Source organism: Lampris incognitus, chromosome 2 (genome assembly GCF_029633865.1).
Source record: "Lampris incognitus isolate fLamInc1 chromosome 2, fLamInc1.hap2, whole genome shotgun sequence".
Lineage (NCBI taxonomy): Eukaryota > Metazoa > Chordata > Actinopteri > Lampriformes > Lampridae > Lampris > Lampris incognitus.
The window spans coordinates 13,529,422-13,548,304 of record NC_079212.1 but is presented as its reverse complement, the minus strand read 5'-3'; the positions used below and the strand labels follow the sequence as shown (position 1 = coordinate 13,548,304).

The window sequence follows — 18,883 nt, the reverse complement described above, 5'->3', positions numbered from 1 at the left end:
ATGCATGACTGACCAGGTAATAGTATAATGGATAGATAATGATTGTAGAGATTCAGTATACAAGCCATAAATTATAATACTATCAAAATAATACAGAGGGTATATTACAGATAACAGTACAGGTACTGATAAACCTGTGTGAAAATCAGTTTCATTCAAATGATCCTCGTTGCCCGGATGAGGCACCTCTGATTAACCCCGTCTCTAAACCAATGCACACGCCACACGCCAACTACCACAGTGACCATTTCCTAAAGGTCTTCCTATGACTGGGGCGTCCGGGTAGCGTAGTGGTCTATTCCGTTGTCTACCAACCTGGAGATCGCTGGTTTGAATCCCCATGTTACCTCCGGCTTGGTCGGGTGTCCCTACAGACACAACTGGCCGTGTCTACGGGTGGGAAGCCGGATGTGGGTATGTGTCCTGGTCGCTGCATTAGTGCCTCCGCTGGTCGGTCGGGGCACCTGTTCAGGGGGGAGGGGGAACTGGGGGGAATAGCGTGATTCTCCCACACACTACGGCCCCCTGGCGAAACGCCCCACTGCCAGGTGAAAAGAAGCAGCTGGCGACTCTACATGTATCCGAGGAAGCATGTGGTAGTCTGCAGCACTCTCCGGATCGGCAAAGGGGGTGGAGCAGCGACCGCGACGGCTCGGAGGAGTGGGGTAATTGGCCGGGTGCAATTGGGGAAAAAAATGGGGAATACCCCAAAAAAAAAAAGGTCTTCCTATGACCTGCACAGTCTAAGAGCCTCTCTGGCACTGACAGCCATTAAAATGCACGCATGAAGACCAATGTACATTTAAGGTCCTCATCTTTCCTGCTTTTTCCCTCCCTGTCTCCCCTGACTGTCTGATCTGTCCATCAACATGTGTGTCTATGAAAGATTGATGTTTCTTTTCTCTCATGTGCGGGCCTGACTCCCCACACAACACATTCTGCTCTCTCCTCTACTGAAGAGATACTAGTAAACCTTTTTTACATATTTGTGAGTTGAAAGTATGTTGGTATAGTCCTCTGGTGGTAGAACCGACTGCTCTCATGATAACCTCAACAAAAAACAAGACACAATACTGCTGCTTTGAGGGAGAAAGTCAATGCTTTTTCTTACATCCAGGGGAAAATGGACATTACAATCAACCACCCACTAGAATGCTTATGTCATATGAGGCGAGGGCATCAAAGATGCGGAGTCCCATGCAGCGCTGCTCATAAGGGGGGGAAAGAGGGGAAAGCTTTCAGGGGCCCAGCTGCTGGGGGGGGGGGGCATGGTCAGCAATAATTACGTTCATCCTAAATATAAGTAATGATAATGGTAATACTTGCCACTGAGTGTGAACTGGCTAAAGAGACGGACTTTAAAGACATTATAAAGGACTTTGCATCCAGTAAGATAAGGAAGACGGCTGCATAAGAGGCAAAGATGAAGCCATCCATCCATCCATTATCTGAACCGCTTATCCTGCTTTTAGGGTTGCGGGGATGCTGGAGCCTATCCCAACAGTCATTGGGTGGCAGGCGGGGAAACACCCTGGACAGGCCACCGGGCCATCACACAGGGCCGACATACACACACACACCAACACACATTCATACCTCGGGACAATTTTAGTACGGCCGTTTCACCTGACCTACATGTCTTGGGACTGTGGGTGGAAACCAGAGAGATGAAGCCATAAGGTAAGAAATTGCATTTTCTACTAAGCAATGTGTGTAGCAGATCTTTGTTGACCCTGGTGTGTTTAAGTGTGTCAAAGCGTTATATTATGGTGTGTGTGTGTGTGTGTGTGTGTGTGTGTGTGTGTGTGTGAGGATTGTATATAAAGCGTGTGAGTAGGGGGAGGGGTTTCATACAGCCAGGGTATAATGTGTGACATCATCTTTGTTTAATTGCTCGGGAAGGTTTCCCCAATTCCCACCTTAAACACAAGAGCTCAACTGCGTTTCACTTAGCTGGCTCCCTCATTACAGCGGATAGGTTGATATGTGTATAACTAACCTAAAATGGGATCTATTCTAATCATCACTCCTCAGAGACCTGGAGACACACACACACACACACACACACACACACTCAGAAACGACCCCACACAATGAAACATTTTGAATCGGTGCAACATGAACTCAAACATGCACATGTAAATGCAGATATGCCTGTACACATATACACATGCGTGTCTGTGCATGCATGTACACATGCACAGCAATATTCACACCAAAGGGAGGTGAGCTGCCGTCCCATTTGATGCATAATGTATTAAGGGGCTTGTTACTCAAAGCCAGAAGGAAATGATAAGGCATACTTCTCATAGTTTAGAAGAGCTTTAATTATCCATTCTCTGTGTAATCACATGGAAACAGCCTCCCACACATCTTTTAATAAGTCTTTTGCAGTTATAGCTGAGAGGGCACTCTGTTATAAATTATTGAGCATCTAAGAGTTGTACATCCTACAGCCTCATAGTTGCATGTATTCTCAAAGACAGTGGGAAACATAGTGCAAAAGACCTCCATTTGGACTCTCTGCCCCACTTCCAAGATCTGATTGATGTCAGGAGCAGGAACCAGGAAGTGGGCAATTATATCAGGCAGTTTTCTTGGTCGAACACTGGAAGAAAATCCTGAAACAGAATGTTGGTTCTTTGTTTTGTTTCAACTTGATCTGCACAGATGGGCTTCCATATTGCATCAGAGCAATGTGTGGAAGTAAATGGTGTGCAGACGGTCTGGCCTCCTACAACACCAAATTGCTAGACTTGCTCCCACGAAGCAGACTGCTGGCCAATTTTATCAAATTCTGTAGATGAATACAATACCTACGAAAAGAAGAATGCAATGCTAACTGCACATGTGACCCTTTCTGGTCACACTGAACTGTGCATAGCAGTTTCTATATCTGTATTTATGCACACAAGTATGCTCTCCATGAAGCGTCAGGTACATACCTACACTTTATGAGCACTGTTACATCATAACCAGTGTGATAACAGTGCCCGTACTGTCCACTCTTGCATAACACGTCTCTCTCTGGTGGTATATCTACTGCAAGCTAAGGTGACACCAATCCGTGTTTGGTACAACATAAAGCAATTAGACCTCCCCTACCATTGCTCCAGTGAGATGTGATGATTGGGCGTCCACAGTACAATAGCTGACGCTGACTTGTGAATATATTTGTTTCTCTGACGGATCATCTGCCTCGTCAGAATCGGAGTCTCTTGTGTATTGCACGAGTATGTGTAGAATATATTCATGTGTCTGCGTTCTTGCATCATGCTATACTGCACAGCTGCCCGGTTTTTTCTTTTTCTTGGATTTTTCCCCCTTTTTCTCCCCAATTGTATCCGGCCAATTACCCCACTCTTCCCAAGCCGTCCTGGGCGCTGCTCCACCCCCTCTGTCGAGCCGGGAAGGATGCAGACTACCACATGCTTCCTCCGATACATGAGGAGTCACCAGCTGCTTCTCCTGACAGTGAGGAGTTTCGCCAGGGGGATGTAGCGTGTGGGAGGATCACGCTATTCCTCCCAGTTCCCCCTCCCCCCTGAACAGGTGGCCCGGCCGACCAGAGGAGGCGCTACTGCAGCGACCAGGACACACACCCACATCCGGCTTCCCACCTGCGGACACGGCCAATTGTGTCTGTAGGGACGCTTGACTAAGCCGGATTTAACATGGGGATTCGAACCGGCGATCCCCGTGTTGGTAGACAACGGCATAGACTGCTATGCTACCCGAACGCCCATGGCCAAGACAGAAAAACTACCAGTTATAATGTCTGACCCTTCCCTCAGTACCCTGAGTATTTTACTTTTCCCCCTCTGTTTGCTTCTTTGTCTACCTGTTTGACATGTCTGTATTTCAAACGGAGCCCCAAAGGCCCATCCCCGAGACTGAATAAGCACAGGGTACAGAGCGCATGGTCAAGTAACAGTTCATACCTGGATGCCCTCGGTGCCGGGCTGCTGCAGTAGCTTGACAGTGCGAGTGTGTGCTGTCTTCTGGCCGCGGCCGTCATGCCAGGTCAGGCTGCTGCCCCCGGCACGGCGCGGCAGCTGGTAGCTCAGCTCCTCAGCAGACACCGTGTGCTCCAGGGAGGCGCGGCAAAAGCTGAAGCTGGAGGCCGCTGATGGGAGAGAGAGGGAGGAGAGGAGAGGTAAGGGGGAGACCAAGAGGGTGATGGCGAGACGAAAAGAATAGCAACAAGGCGCAAGAGACAGACAGACAAGAGACAGACAGACAAGAGACAGACAGACAGACAGACAGACAGACAGAGAGAGAGAGAGAGAGAGAGAGAGAGAGAGAGAGAGAGACGGAGTGGCTGAGAAACGAGCACAGGTGAATTTGCTTTGCGCTGCTGAGGTTTTACGGACTCGGCAACAGGAACTCCAAAAACAACAAAGTAAACGATTCATAATCCAGGTGAAAGCTTAACATGCCGTATTCACTCCAGAGAAACTCGGCTTTCTGTTCGGGCTCCCATTCGTCAACAAACAGGAGGCTATTTTGGTGACAGTGGTAGGCAGCAGCACCAGTCGAGCATGCTCTCCAATTATGCTGAGTGCATATTCAATAAGGCAGCGTATGATACCTGGAAACCAGGAACACTTGGTCATTTCACTTCATGCACTTGCATGCATGAAATGAAACGAAATGCCGTCCCCCCCCCAGCCCACAGCAGTACAACACAAAGACAAAAACACATACAAAAACTACAAGAACACACATACCCAAACTAACACATACGTATATCCAAACTAAAAAAAAAAACGAAAAAAAAACACTGTCCAAGGGAACGAACGCCAGCCAGGCTGACTGTCGGAACCGCCGGTCTGCATGGGATAGCAGTTAGCTTAGCCCACCGCGCTTCCGCGTCCTGTCAGACCGCCCTCGGCGTTTCCTCCTCGGGCGCAGCTCCAGGCAGAGGCCGTGGTCCCCGGGCCCACCGGACGAAGCAGACCAAGCTCTCCCAGCCAGACACCCTCGACACACCTCAAAAACACCAGTCAACGCCAGGTAAGGCCGCCGCCAGACCGCCCTCGGTGTTTCGGAACTGCCGGTCTGCATGGGCTAGCAGTTAGCTTAGCCTGCCCCGCTCGCCCAGCCGATCCGGCGCCAGCTCTCCCTGCTATCAAACGAAGACAAAACTTAAGACGCAGACGTGGACAAAGACACTGTATGGACAGTACTACTGGGTGAGATCACCGCAAACGTGAATTGGCGCCGCCATCTTCCGACGCCGGCACCGCTGGGTGAGGCTGCTGGGAAAGGCGAATTCACGCAGCCATCTTCGACCGAGGATTGGTTGGAGCAGCGCCATGTTCTTCGCAATCTTGATTTTGTACGGAAGAATAAATGACACACGCGTTCGTGTAGTCGGTGGGAGAAATTGCCCGTCTCTACTTTCCGGCAATTTCCACAATACTTTTATTTTAAGAGAGGGAGATGTAACGATAGGAACAAATAGAGGTTTGCTTGTTGTTGTTTGTGTGCCTGTCGGATGGAGCATGCGCAGAGGAGCATGGATGGAGCATGCGCAGAGGTGTGTGGTCGTCTGCGTGTGAGTTGAAAACGAGGCTTTAATTGAACTGCACGTACTCTGATAGTGTCTGCTGTAAACATGAAGTTGCGTCGATAAAGAATGACCTCTTTCACGTTAGACTACGGTGTCATCGGAAAACCCACAGCACAAACAAAACACTATTCACTGTCGTTGGAAAAGCGCCAAGTGTGGTTGGTATCTCTGTGACATTAGTGTCGTACTTCTGCCATTCAAGCCTGTGCAACCCTGCCTTTTCCAACTCCGGAACATCCCAAAAATCAAATCAATGCTATCAACCAACCAGAGATCTAGAATTACTCATCCATACCCTAATTTTTTTCACGCCTTGGCTATTGATTACAGTGCTCGTTTCTCCTGTCTCAGCCAACCAGCCCTGTCCCGCCTGCAACGTGCAAAACGCTGTAGCCAGGCTGCTAACCAATACCAATCTCAGATCCCACATCACATCAGTCCTCACACCCCTTCATTGGCTCCCAGTAAATTATAGAATAGACTTCAAGAAAGAAGAAAGAAAGCCGCTTCATTGTGTCGTTGTATTCTTGCAAAGAATTGTACTCTCTGACAATGAATTTGTTCCCTGCATTTAACCCATCCTATTGCATAGGAGCAGAGGGCAGCTGCATTGCCCAGGGACCAACTCCAGTTCTTCTTTCCATTGCCTTGGTCAGGGGCACAAGCAGGAGTATTAACTCTAACATGCATGTCTTTTTCATGGTGGGAGAAACCCCACGCAGACACGGGGAGAACATGCAACCTCCACACAGAAAGACCTGGGACGGCCTGTGATTCAAACCAAGGACCTAACTGCTGTGAGGCAACAGTGCTAACCAGTGAGCCACCATTGCCACCAAGATACTGCTGATAACATATAAGGCCCTGCATGGTCTTGCCGTTTTATACATTTCCGAACTTTTGCATCCTTTCTCCACCTCTAGGCCACTCAGATCTTCCGACCAGGGTCTCTTATTTATAACACGCTTCTTCCGAAAACCCAAGGGTGACTGTGTTTTTGCCATCAGGGCCTCGTTCCTCTGGAACAGTCTCCCCCCTCTGTTAGATCAGCTGAGTCTGTAAACAGCTTTACAGAACTTCTCAAGAGCGAAAGGGCGTGTGTTTGTGTGTGTTTGAGAGAATGAGAAAAATAATTAAAGAGAATGACGGACAGAGAGGGAGAGCTGTAGAGGGAAGCGAAAGTGTAAAAAGTGGAGCGGTTTAGTTTATTTTAAACAAACGAAATAAATCTTTATTGTGGTTGACATTGGGTTACATAGGATGAAAAAAACACAATTTATTTGAAATGTTCACTAGTATGTGGGCAGTCAAATGCAAACAAAAGTAAAACAAACACACAAATCAAAACAAAAACAAATCTCGTGGGGAAACTGACATCCCCTCTGCTGACAGGGGAAAACAGGAAGCAATCATTCCCATCCAAACAGCTCCCCGGAGTCTGTCTACTGAACGGAGAGAGGTACACAGTTCACAACAGCATTTCATTTAGCAGACGCTTTTATCCAAAAAGGGACGTACATCTGTGGGGGTAGCTGGCTTGAGACCCGCCCCAACTGGGGTTTGAACCCCCGACTGGAAAGCCGGCATTCTGAGATGTCCAACTGATGCACGATGGCTGAGACCAGCGTGCACCACCCGACAGACTGTCTTCCTTAGAAGGGGGAAACACATTTTTTCCCAAACCACAGGATCGATGTGGGGATGGGAATGAGCTCAGACATGACGGAAGGAGGGAAACCAGCAAGGAGCCGAGCGAGAAAAAGGTCCATCGGGAAGCGCTGGTGCGCGACGTCTTTCCCTTTGCTCTACGCACCTTCATCTTCTTTTTCCATTGTCCCCCTTTCTCCATATCTCACTCCATCTGACATGTACTGGTATCTGTTATAGAATCGATATCGCCTCTCCCTCTCTCTCTCTCTCTCTCTGTCCCTCTCCCTCTCTCTCTTTCTGTCTCTGTCCATCTGTCTCTCTTACTCTTTCTCTCTAAACTCCCTCTCTAAACTCTGCCCGTCAGCCTCTTTCACTTTCTTTTTCTGTCCCCCCTCCTTTTGTCTCTGTCAGTCAGTCAGTCAGTCTTGCTCTTTCTGTCTGTCAGTTTCTCTCTCTCTCTCACTCTCTCTCTCTCCCCCTCCTTTCTTTGAATGGCTGTCAGTTCCTATGGGGTCATCGGAACAAACCAAGCCCAGCCTTGATCTCATTACTGTCAATCAAGCTGAGGAGGAGGAGGAGGAGGGAGGACAGAATGTGGGAAGCTTAGCGCCAAGAAACTCTAAATACCTGCTATTCAGAAAGAGAGATAGAGAGTTAGTGCACGTACGTGTGTGTGCGTGTGTGTGCGTGTGTGCGCGTGTGTGCGCGTGTGTGTGGTTGGATGAGGGTCAACTGATCAAACTGTTATGCAATAAAAGAGCACAACACGGAGGCCGGGGGACCGATAGACAACAGCTTTATTTCCACTTGTTCCAGACAGATTCCTTCTCACCGCAGACACAGACCACGTTACTGCCGGACATCATTGTGAAAATGAAGACGTGCAATGTTATGACTTAGTTCTCGTACCCCGACTCTCAATCTCAATCTGTATGTCTGTCCGTCCATCTGTCTGTCCGTCTGCCTGTCTGTCCGTCTGCCTGTCTGCCTGTCTGCCTGCCTGCCTGTCCGTCTGCCTGTCTGTCCGTCTGCCTGTCTGTCCGCCCGTCTGTCTGTCTGTCTGTCTGTCTGTCTGTCTGTCTGTCTGTCTGTCTGTCTGTCTGTCTGCCTGCCTGCCTGTCTGCCCGTCTGTTTGTCTGTCTGCCTCTCTGGTCTGACTGTCTTCCTGCCTTCCTGTCTGTCTGTCTGTCCGTCTGTCCATCTGCTTGCCTGTCTGTCCATCTGTCTGCCTGCCTGCCTGTCCATCTGTTTGTCTGTCTGTCTGTCCATCTGCCCGTCTGTCTGTCTGTCTTCCTTCCTTCCTGCCTGTCTTATTGTCTCTCTGCCTGCCTGCCTGCCTGCCTGCCTGCCTGCCTGTCTGTCTGTCTGTCTGTCTGTCTGTCTGTCTGTCTGTCTGTCTGTCTGTCTGTCTGTCTGTCTGTCTGTCTGTCTTCCTTCCTGCCTGTCTTATTGTCTCTCTGCCTGCCTGCCTGCCTGCCTGCCTGCCTGTCTGTCTGTCTGTCTGTCTGTCTGTCTGTCTGTCTGTCTGTCTGTCTGTTTTCCTTCCTGCCTGTCTTATTGTCTCTCTGCCTGCCTGCCTGCCTGCCTGCCTGCCTGCCTGCCTGCCTGTCTGTCTGTCTGTCTGTCTGTCTGTCTGTCTGTCTGTCTGTCTGTCTGTCTGTCTGTCTTCCTTCCTGCCTGTCTTATTGTCTCTCTGCCTGCCTGCCTGCCTGCCTGCCTGCCTGCCTGTCTGTCTGTCTGTCTGTCTGTCTGTCTGTCTGTCTGTCTGTCTGTCTGTCTGTCTGTCTTCCTCCCTGCCTGTCTTATTGTCTCTCTGCCTGCCTGCCTGCCTGCCTGCCTGCCTGTCTGTCTGTCTGTCTGTCTGTCTGTCTGTCTGTCTGTCTGTCTGTCTGTCTGTCTGTCTGTCTGTCTGTCTGTCTGTCTCCTTGTATTATGTGTGGCTGCCTGCTGAAAGGAGGATGAGTTATATCACCCCGGGGTGAGGTTGATGGTCGGGGTGGGAGTGATGGAGGAATAATGCCTGATGGAGAGCAAGACGTGTGGTGTGTTTCTTTTGAGTTACAGTCAAGTGAAAGTGAAAAAAATATGGGATGTGTAATGCTGCCCTTGCTGTAGTGGACTTAACAGTTCAAAGACAAAGAGAGAAAGAAAGAGAGAGAGGGAGAGGGAGAGAGAGAGGATATGATGGAGGTGAGAGGTCTGGAAGAAGCAAAGGGTAGAGCCTGAAAGTCTGAGAGTCAAGGGCAAACGAAGTTACAGCCAAACTGGATGGCTAAGTGATGTGTGTGTGTGTGTGTGTGTGTGTGTGTGTGAGGGGGGGGGTGAGGGGCAAGGTTGGGAGGAAGGTAGGTCAATACAGCTCAGCCCACTGAAGTGTAACCTCATATCAACTCCCCTTGACTGGGCACCATATCATACTGTGTGTGTGGGGGGGGGGCTGCTAAATCTCCAAGGTATTTCCTTCTGAAAAGGTAATTAGATGTCAGCTACTGAGTCCTAGAAGGTCGTTCCAAGCCGCATCCCTTGTTTGATTAGCATGGTATCACTGGACACTACTCATTTGCCTCCAGAAAACGATTATTCAAATTAGTCCATGTGGGCTACTTCGCTGTGTAGGCTCCCCCCCCCCACCACCAAAAAAAGTTTGATTTCCCCTTCGAAATCTTAGCTCCGACTTGTTTGTGTATCGGCAGTTCGTGGCCTAGATAAGCTACGGCCTTTCGGGGACCACGGAGAGGGCACCGTGGTTTTATTTCAGAGGCGCGGCGTTGGCATCAGGCTGCTGAAAGTCGCCACGGTGCCCTCCCCATCCTCCCTCCTCCGAAGCACCTCTTGTTCAACTCCCAAGATAAGAATTCCTATTTAGCGTATGAGTTATATATGAAAGGGGGAATAAAAAAAGAAAAATCAAGCCGTTTCCACATTCGCTTGTAATCTGCTCCTGGCTGACACTTCATCTTGTGCGATTTCATGCCTGCATAACACATTCAACCTGGGGTCCTATATATAGCATTGAACGGGCCAGCATGTGCAGTTTACTTGCAGCACATCCTCCAATAATCCAGATTGGCCTCTCCTCCAAAGTGCCGGCGGTGAAGCGAGGGGGTATTTACCAGCCTTCCACTCCACCAGACCTGGCCCTAACCCCAGGAATGAGCCATGAAATTACCTCATTTTGAGAGAGCGGGTGGGAAGAGCAGAATCTCGTTGCAGCTGAAAATATAAAAATAAAACTCCCCTTTTTTTGCAGGACCCCCCGAGGCGCTTTTCCCATGATGCATCGCACTCCATTATCCACTCTGACATGAGACATTGTTGCAGAGGCAGGAGCTGAGGTTTTCCGTTCGCAACCGATCAGTGTCACAGGAGCCCGCAGATCGGGAAGTAGGAGAAAACAATGGATGTCCACAAAGAGCAGACAGACGGAAGACGGAAGACGCAGCGGATCAAAAAATAAGAGGAGGGAACGCCTGCTTACTTTCTCTGTGTGTGTGTTTGTGTGTGTGTGTGTGTGTGTGTGTAAATCACGTTTCATCACGAAACGATACGGTATTATATTGATTCTTTGGACAACGATGCGATATTTGCTGATGTCGCAAAGTCTGCCACGATCGATCCCATTCACACCAGGGGCCTGCGATCAGCGCGAGATGACGTCATATGCCCATCCATCACGATCAGTTATTTATATCAACTCACAAAAAGCAACCAAAATATGATTTGAAGATTTTGTTACTGAGCTCTTCCAGACATTTTAATGAAAAACAATACATGTTTTTAATAAAAAGAATAAAAATAGACCTCTTTTTGTGCACTATAAAGTGCCACATTTATCGTGTTTACGTACAAATGTTTTTTAATCAGTTAACTTAAGGAGCCCTTGATGACCTTTCAATTATGAAGATCAACCATGCACATCTATGCTTCATCACCTTGGATTTATAAGGTTCTGTCTGTGTACTCAGTGGGTCTGTCTGTGTACTCAGTGGGTCTGTCTATGTACCCAGTGGGTCTGTATGTGTACTCAGTGGGTCTGTCTATGTACCCAGTGGGTCTGTCTATGTACCCAGTGGGTCTGTCTGTGTACTCGGTGGGTCTGTCTGTGTACTCAGTGGGTCTGTCTATGTACCCAGTGGGTCTGTCTGTGTACTCATTGGGTCTGTCTATGTACCCAGTGGGTCTGTCTATGTACCCAGTGGGTCTGTCTGTGTACTCGGTGGGTCTGTCTGTGTACTCAGTGGGTCTGTCTATGTACCCAGTGGGTCTGTCTGTGTACTCAGTGGGTCTGTCTATGTACCCAGTGGGTCTGTCTATGTACCCAGTGGGTCTGTCTATGTACCCAGTGGGTCTGTCTGTGTACTCGGTGGGTCTGTCTATGTACCCAGTGGGTCTGTCTATGTACCCAGTGGGTCTGTCTGTGTACTCAGTGGGTCTGTCTATGTACCCAGTGGGTCTGTCTATGTACCCAGTGGGTCTGTCTATGTACCCAGTGGGTCTGTCTGTGTACTCAGTGGGTCTGTCTATGTACCCAGTGGGTCTGTCTATGTACCCGGTGGGTCTGTCTATGTACCCGGTGGGTCTGTCTGTGTACTCGGTGGGTCTGTCTGTGTACTCGGTGGGTCTGTCTATGTACCCAGTGGGTCTGTCTATGTACCCAGTGGGTCTGTCTATGTACCCAGTGGGTCTGTCTATGTACTCAGTGGGTCTGTCTGTGTACTCGGTGGGTCTGTCTGTGTACTCAGTGGGTCTGTCTATGTACCCAGTGGGTCTGTCTGTGTACTCAGGGGTTTAGAGATATTGAGCTTTAAAATTTTCACATCCTATAAGTATTTTATTTTTTTGATTTTCCCCCTTTTCTCCCCAATTGTACTTGGTCAATTACCCCACTCTTCCGAGCCATCCCGGTTGCTACCCCACCCCACCCCACCCCTCTGCCGATCCGAGGAGGGCTGCAGACTACCATATGCCTCCTCCGATACATGTGGAGTCGCCAGCCGCTTCTTTTCACCTGACAGTGAGGAGTTTCGCCAGGGGGACGTAGCGCGTGGGAGGATCACACTATTCCCCCCAGTCCCCCCCCCCGAACAGGTGCCCCGACCGACCAGAGGAGGCGCTAGTGCAACGAAATGGTCACATACCCACATCCGGCTTCCCACCCGCAGACACGGCCAGTTGTGTCTGTAGGGACGCCCGACCAAGCCGGAGATAACACGGGGATTCGAACCGGCGATCCCCGTGTTGGTAGGCAAAGGAATTAGACCACTACTCTAACCACACGTCCCTCATCCTAGGTGTATTTCAAAGGTGATATGGATTGATGTTTTCATTTTGCATCGATGATATTGAATCGATGCATTGAGCCAGATCGATGGATCGTTACACCCCTGGTGTGTGTGTGTGTGTGTGTGTGTGTGTGTGTGTGTGTGTGTGTGTGTGTGTGTGTGTGTGTGCGCGTGTGTGTGTATGTGCATGAGTGTATCTCTGCTTGTCTCGCATGCTTACGCATATGGGCACGTGACCTAAACTCACAATGCTGACATGCCGGGCTCATATGTGCGCTCGCTTGTATAATCCCTGCTATGATTTAGGCCAGTGGATCTGAATAAAGCCACAAAATGTATGTGAGTGCACAAACATGGCGGCTTGGATGCTGAACTGAGTATTTAAATTGCAAGGCAAGGACAAGGGTTTACAATGCACCCTGCAATTCAGAGCACAGGTGGCGTTGGCTTTCCGGTGATTCTGCCCGTCCCTGTGATTGTCCATCGTCCCCGTGATTGTCCATCGTCCCCGTGATTGTCCCTCTGCATCATGGCGGCAGAGCACAGCAAGAGAAAGGCCCTTTAGGAGATGCTGTGAAGAAAAGTCCTAAGGTCCGGTGTCAAGGTGAGGGGGACTTGCAGGCCTGCTGTCAAGCTTTTCATATGGACTCCTCAGTGGCGGCTGGCCAGTACAGGGCGCTGGGGCGCCGCCCCCTTCAAATATCAAGAGATGAAAATCTATTTAAACGTGTTAAATGTAATGTAGTTGTATAATGCAAATAATTATGACATGAACGTGTTTTTCGGTCTGTGAGCGCCTGTCGGCAGCCATTACATATTGGTTCCCAATGGCGTTTGGTTGATTTCTGTCTGAATACACCTCTGTGTTTGTCAGAAAGATACAACCATGGGCTTAAATGAAAGCCTAGAAGGTCCCCTTTACAATGATACCAAACAACCATATATAGAATATTAACAAATAGGACATTTGTAGCCGTTTCTAATTTTGGGCGATTAATCAATAATTATGCTAATTAATCAATAATTATGACTAAACCGCAACTTTTACAGATTGGCGTCCGGCAGAAATGGATTTAGCACAAAAAAAATGCTACAGGAACAACCAAGAAAATACTTTTACCCCAAAATGCCTACAGGGCTCCAGAATTCTGAAGTTACAGCCCTGACTAATATACTTCCTGGGTGAGGGGCGCCGGCCAAACGATACCTTATGTAAGCCCTCGAACTTGTGGCGAGCAGGTGACCTGAGGCTGCTGTCTCATTGGTTTCTTCAGATTTTCCAGGGGGCGCAGTTCCAGAAACTCCCAGTTTTATTGGCAGCAAATTGGTATTGTTTTGATATTTTTTTTGATCTAATGTGATTGGACAATTCTCGTGGCTGTCAATCATGTTCACACCCACCACGACGCCTCGTCTCGACTGTCAATCATCCACCGTCTACGAGCCCTGATAAAATCTACAGGCTACATTGTCCTTCTTAATAACTCTGTGACTGGGTGGACATTAAAGCAGCTGTCAGGTGTGCTGCGCCCAGGTAAATTGCGCCCCCCCCAAACAATTTTCGCACCAGCTGCCACTGTGAACCCCCCTATTACCAGTAGCAAGACACACCTCCAAAGAGACTGGCAAAGTCACGCTGAGTTCAAACACAGACATCAGCATTGATTATCCCTCACTATGTCAGGGAACATATCATTATAGATCGCATTAGATAACACACAGGCACTCGAATCCACGCGCTCACGTGCACGCTGCGCGCACACTCGCGCGTGCTAGCCAACGGCGATGTTTACCTCTTTCACCCCGGACCGGTGGCTGTCATTCACTCCCCGACCCAGAGGGGTCGGCTACTTATTACACATGAGAGGACAAACTGGAAGAGCATTACACATAAAAGGTTGGGCTCAGGGGTCCGACATGGCCTTGCCCTTTGTAAGAGGATGAAGAGGTGGGGGCTGAGAAAGCAGAGGGATGAGAGGGACTCGGGAGGGGAGTGGATGACAACTGAACAAACAGGGAATAGAGTGGGGGGGGCACTTGGTGTCGGAGCAGAAAAGGAACGGATAGATAACACGAGGAGGTCTGGGCAGGGATGAGGAGAGAGCAAAGTACAAAGGAGACGTGGGCGAGAAGATCGCGGTGGGACGCCGACATCTTGTTTCAAATCCTCCGTCAGAGCCAAGGCCTCGTAACTCTCGTGAGGTGACACGTGGGGACAGATTAAATATCACTGACAGTCAATAACTCCGGGCTGTCTGGGGCAAATCTCAGCGGAGAAACAAGGGGAGGGGGGGTGGAGGGATAGGACAGGAGGGGTGATCTGGGATGAACTAGAGGGCTGACAAGAGAACTTGTATGGTTTTTTTTAGAACCTACACTTACATTAACACGTGTAAGATACGCGGTTTTCCGTTCCTTGTGTCATCCCTCGCTTTCACACTAGAGTTTAAATATTCATTTGCGCAAAAGAGACATAACGCAGCGACTTAGTGTGTCATACGGACACCTTACTGCAGACTGATGCCGATTCAAAGAAGAGAAAACTGAAGCTCTTTTTGGGGGGATGGGTCCCCCTTTTTCTCCCCAATTGTACTTGGCCAATTACCCCACTCTTCTGAGTCCCCCGTCGCTGCTCCACCCCCTCTTCTGCTGATCCGGGGAGGGCTGCAGACTACCACACGCCTCCTCCCGTGCACGTGGAGTCGCCAGCCGCTTCTTTTCACCTGACAGTGAGGAGTTTCGCCAGGGGGACGTAGCGCGTGGGAAGATCACACTATTCCCCCGCCCCCCCCCCGAACAGGTGCCGCGGCCGGCCAGAGGTGGCGCTAGTGCATCGACCAGGACTCATACTCACATCCGGCTTCCTACCCGCAGACACGCCCTGTCTGTAGGGACGCCCGGCCTAGCCGGCGGTAACACGGGGATTCGAACCGGTGATCCCCGTGTCGGTAGGCAACGGAATAGACCGCTACGCTACGCGGACGCGCTGGGAATAATTCAGAAATAATTGCTAGGGGCTTCTGGATTTCGGGTTTTCTAAAAACGGGACCAGTTTTCATTATCAGTCCAGGCCGACCGTTATGCCACTGCTCCTAATCACATATGGCCAGCAAGAGCTCCGATTAGCCAGTTTGTGTGTGCGTGCGCGCGCGCGCGCGCGTCTGTGTTTGTGTCTATTTGCACACTCTAATGCGTTTGCCATCGAATCGTTTGTTATTCGGCGAGCCAGCCTGACTCGCACACAGTTCAGACAGCCCCCCCCCCTCACAGCCACGCGCCTGTCCTCATCCATTCGTCGTTAGACCTGTGATTGAGCCGGTCCCGGTGAGAGGACCGCAGCATCAGAGGAGATAATGTGCGAGACGGGGGAGACCGCATACGAAAAGGTCAAGCAGCCGGAGTATAAAATTATGCATTTTTTAAAAAAGTTTTAATTCTCAGGCCATCCGCCAGCCGACCTCACAAAGGTTAGACTAAATTGAATTCTGTCTGATTGGCGGAATCATTTAATAACTGTACGAGGTCAAAGACGAGAGAAAAGGGAGGGAGCGGGCCGTTCATTTGACTCAGCATCCGGTCGCCATCGTTTCCTCTTCTGAACTGCAGATTCAGGGGGGTTGAAATCCCGCGCGTCCTCCACGTGGGCGTCCGACAGGTCGCCGTATTCGCTCCACCGTTTGCAGCTTTACTAAACGGTCGCAGTGCCGACAACGGAAAAAGGAGACACGTCTGATTTGCTAACACGGTGCACTGTGGGTATTTTTTCTTTGTCGACGTTGTGTTTTCCTCCAAGTTAACCTTGGTGGATCCAGGGTCGTGAACATTTCATGCTATTTACGCAGTTAATATGTCTTTTAGGCGTGTCAGCTAGGAGGTACAGAACTGAAGGTGAGGATTATGCAAATAGCCGCTGCGCCCTCCGTCTGATTTAGGCTACTAAAAGAAAACCTGCAAATGTAATCCTGATATTCAACACTTGGAGAAAGCCTGTTTAATTTTAGTCGTAAACATGGCTGATGCTTTACTTTGGGGCAGACAGTCACAGAGACGAGGAGGACAAACAGCACGAGAGAGGGTGCATTATCCTATTTGGGATGTCCGAGCAGGGATGGTTGCCATTATTGCCATTATTTCTCTTAAATATATAGAAGAGGGGCGTCCGGGTAGCGTAGCCATCTATTCCGTTGCCTACCAACACTCCGGCTTGGCTGTGTCTGCGGATGGGTCGGTCGGGGCGCCAGTTTGGGGGCGGGGGGGGGCAACTGGGGGGAATAGCGTGATCCTCCCACGCGCTACGTCCTCCTGGCGAAACTCCTCGCTGTCAGGTAAAAAGAAGCAGCTGGCGACTCCACATGTATCGGAGGAGACGTGTCTGCAGCCCTCCCCGGATCGGCAGAGGGGGTGGAGCAGCGGCTCGGGAAAGTGGGACAATCGGACAGGTACAATTGGGGAGGAAAGGAGGGGGGTGAATCCCCCCCCCAAAAAATATAAAGATATTAATATTATTATGCTCTTAATATTCCGCTCCTCATTTGTTGAGCACTTTTATCAGCAAAACCATTGATGGTTTCCGGAAAAAAATTATATTATTATCTATCTATCTATTTATCTATCTATAACTATATATATAACTATATATATATATATATATATATATATATATAACTATATATAACTATATATATATATATATATATACATCCCATCCATTATTCAAACCGCTTATCCTGCTCTCAGGGTCTCAGGGATGCTGGAGCCTATCCCAGCAGTCATTGGGTAACAGGCAGGGAGACACCCTGGACAGGCCGCCAGAGATATATATATAATCTCTTGCTCCATCTCTCTTTCGCTCTCTCTCTTTCGCTCTCTCTCTCTCTCTCTCTCTCTCTCTCTCTCTCTCTCTCTCTCTCTCTCTCTCTCTCTCTCTCTCTCTCTCTCTCTATCTATCTATCTATATATATATATATATATATATATATATATATATACACACACGTATATGTATATATATTATATATGTGTATATATATATAGAAAGAGAGAGAGAGAGAGAGAGAGAGAGAGAGTGATAGTGAGCGAGCGACCGAGAGCGAGAGCGAGAGCGAGAGAGAGAGAGTGAGAGTGATAGTGAGCGAGCGAGCGAGAGCGAGAGAGAGAGAGTGAGAGAGGAACTTGAACCACAGACCAGAAGGACAGTAATAGCTGCACTGCCCAAATCTTTGGCAGCCCTGCATCTTTTGGCCTCAGGGTCTTTTCAGCACACAATGGCATCCAGAAGGCAAGTCATCTTTCCAGATAGAGCACAGGTGCAATCTCCCAATCTAAGTGGCGCCTCCGGTATTCTAATTAGCTAAGTGAGGCGGAATTGTGTTGAAGCTCATTTAAATACACATGATAACAAACTTGCAATGGCTGACCCGGTTATATTTATTTTTTAGGGTGAGCGACCTGTTTGCGTGTGTGCCAAAGTAAATGTGGGGACACATTTCCTTCACATTTACACACAAGAACCCAAGCATAATGAATAAACCAAGCCGGTGCAATCATTTGCCTGCTGTTAAGAGAGCCCTGCATCGTATCCCATCTGATAGCATTGGGACACACAATGTAAGGTAATAAATGGCTGCAGATCGTTTCCCAGCTCAGAAAAGGTTGTCTTCGTACATTTTTAATGCTGTTTTGTAATGCTTACTCTCCCTGATCAGCAAGCTGTGTCTGAGCAAATTAATGTATGTTTGTCTACAAATTATATGAATTCTGAAAAAATGCTCTTATCTTGGCTTATTCCCGAGCCCCCTCTCATCCTCTGCCTTGTAAATCAGCATAAAAACATTCATCTGTAGGAATTAAATGGGCAAATACTGTGCACAACTGACTAATTACTTTCAGATAGAGATTCAAGTCTTCAGAAACCATGACCCCAGATGGTCAGTGAACACACTCCTGAATGCAAAAAAATTAGTTAACCGAGAATAGATAAACAAGGGTGCCCCCCAGTTCACATAAACGTGAGAAATAGTGTGGTACCACACTGTAGTGTGCTCTCCTATCACAGGTTCTAAGAGTTTAACACACAAATACCTTCAGCGATGACCTGTAAGGCCGTCCGGCAAGGGTCCACCAAGCTTGCTCTGCTGATCATGGAGTCACAGTGCGGAGGGGCAGGAATCACTTCCAGCCCATTATGTCTCTTTACATGCACTAATAATGACTGCAGTGTTTAGGTTAGGCATCACGGTTGCCGGGGTGAGCAGACGGTAGACGTACAGATAGATGACCGTGTGGAACTGTGTGGTCGCTCTTCCGAAAACACAAACACCACATGCACATTCACACGCCGGGCCACAGCGACGAGAATGGACTACGGTTCGTTGTG

General features: G+C 49.0%; 1 protein-coding gene across 1 annotated transcript in view; it reads right to left on the bottom strand.

The window, feature by feature from the left end:
* LOC130108391 (sterile alpha motif domain-containing protein 10-like) overlaps positions 1-18,649 on the bottom strand; it is a 62,927-nt gene extending 44,278 nt beyond the window's left edge. The window contains exons 1-2 of the mRNA XM_056275301.1: positions 18,589-18,649; positions 3,942-4,126 (exon numbers count right to left, since the gene is read on the bottom strand). Coding sequence (XP_056131276.1) covers positions 3,942-4,126; positions 18,589-18,649 — 246 coding nt within the window. The remainder of the gene's footprint in view (positions 1-3,941; positions 4,127-18,588) is intronic.
* Positions 18,650-18,883: the final 234 nt, after the last annotated feature.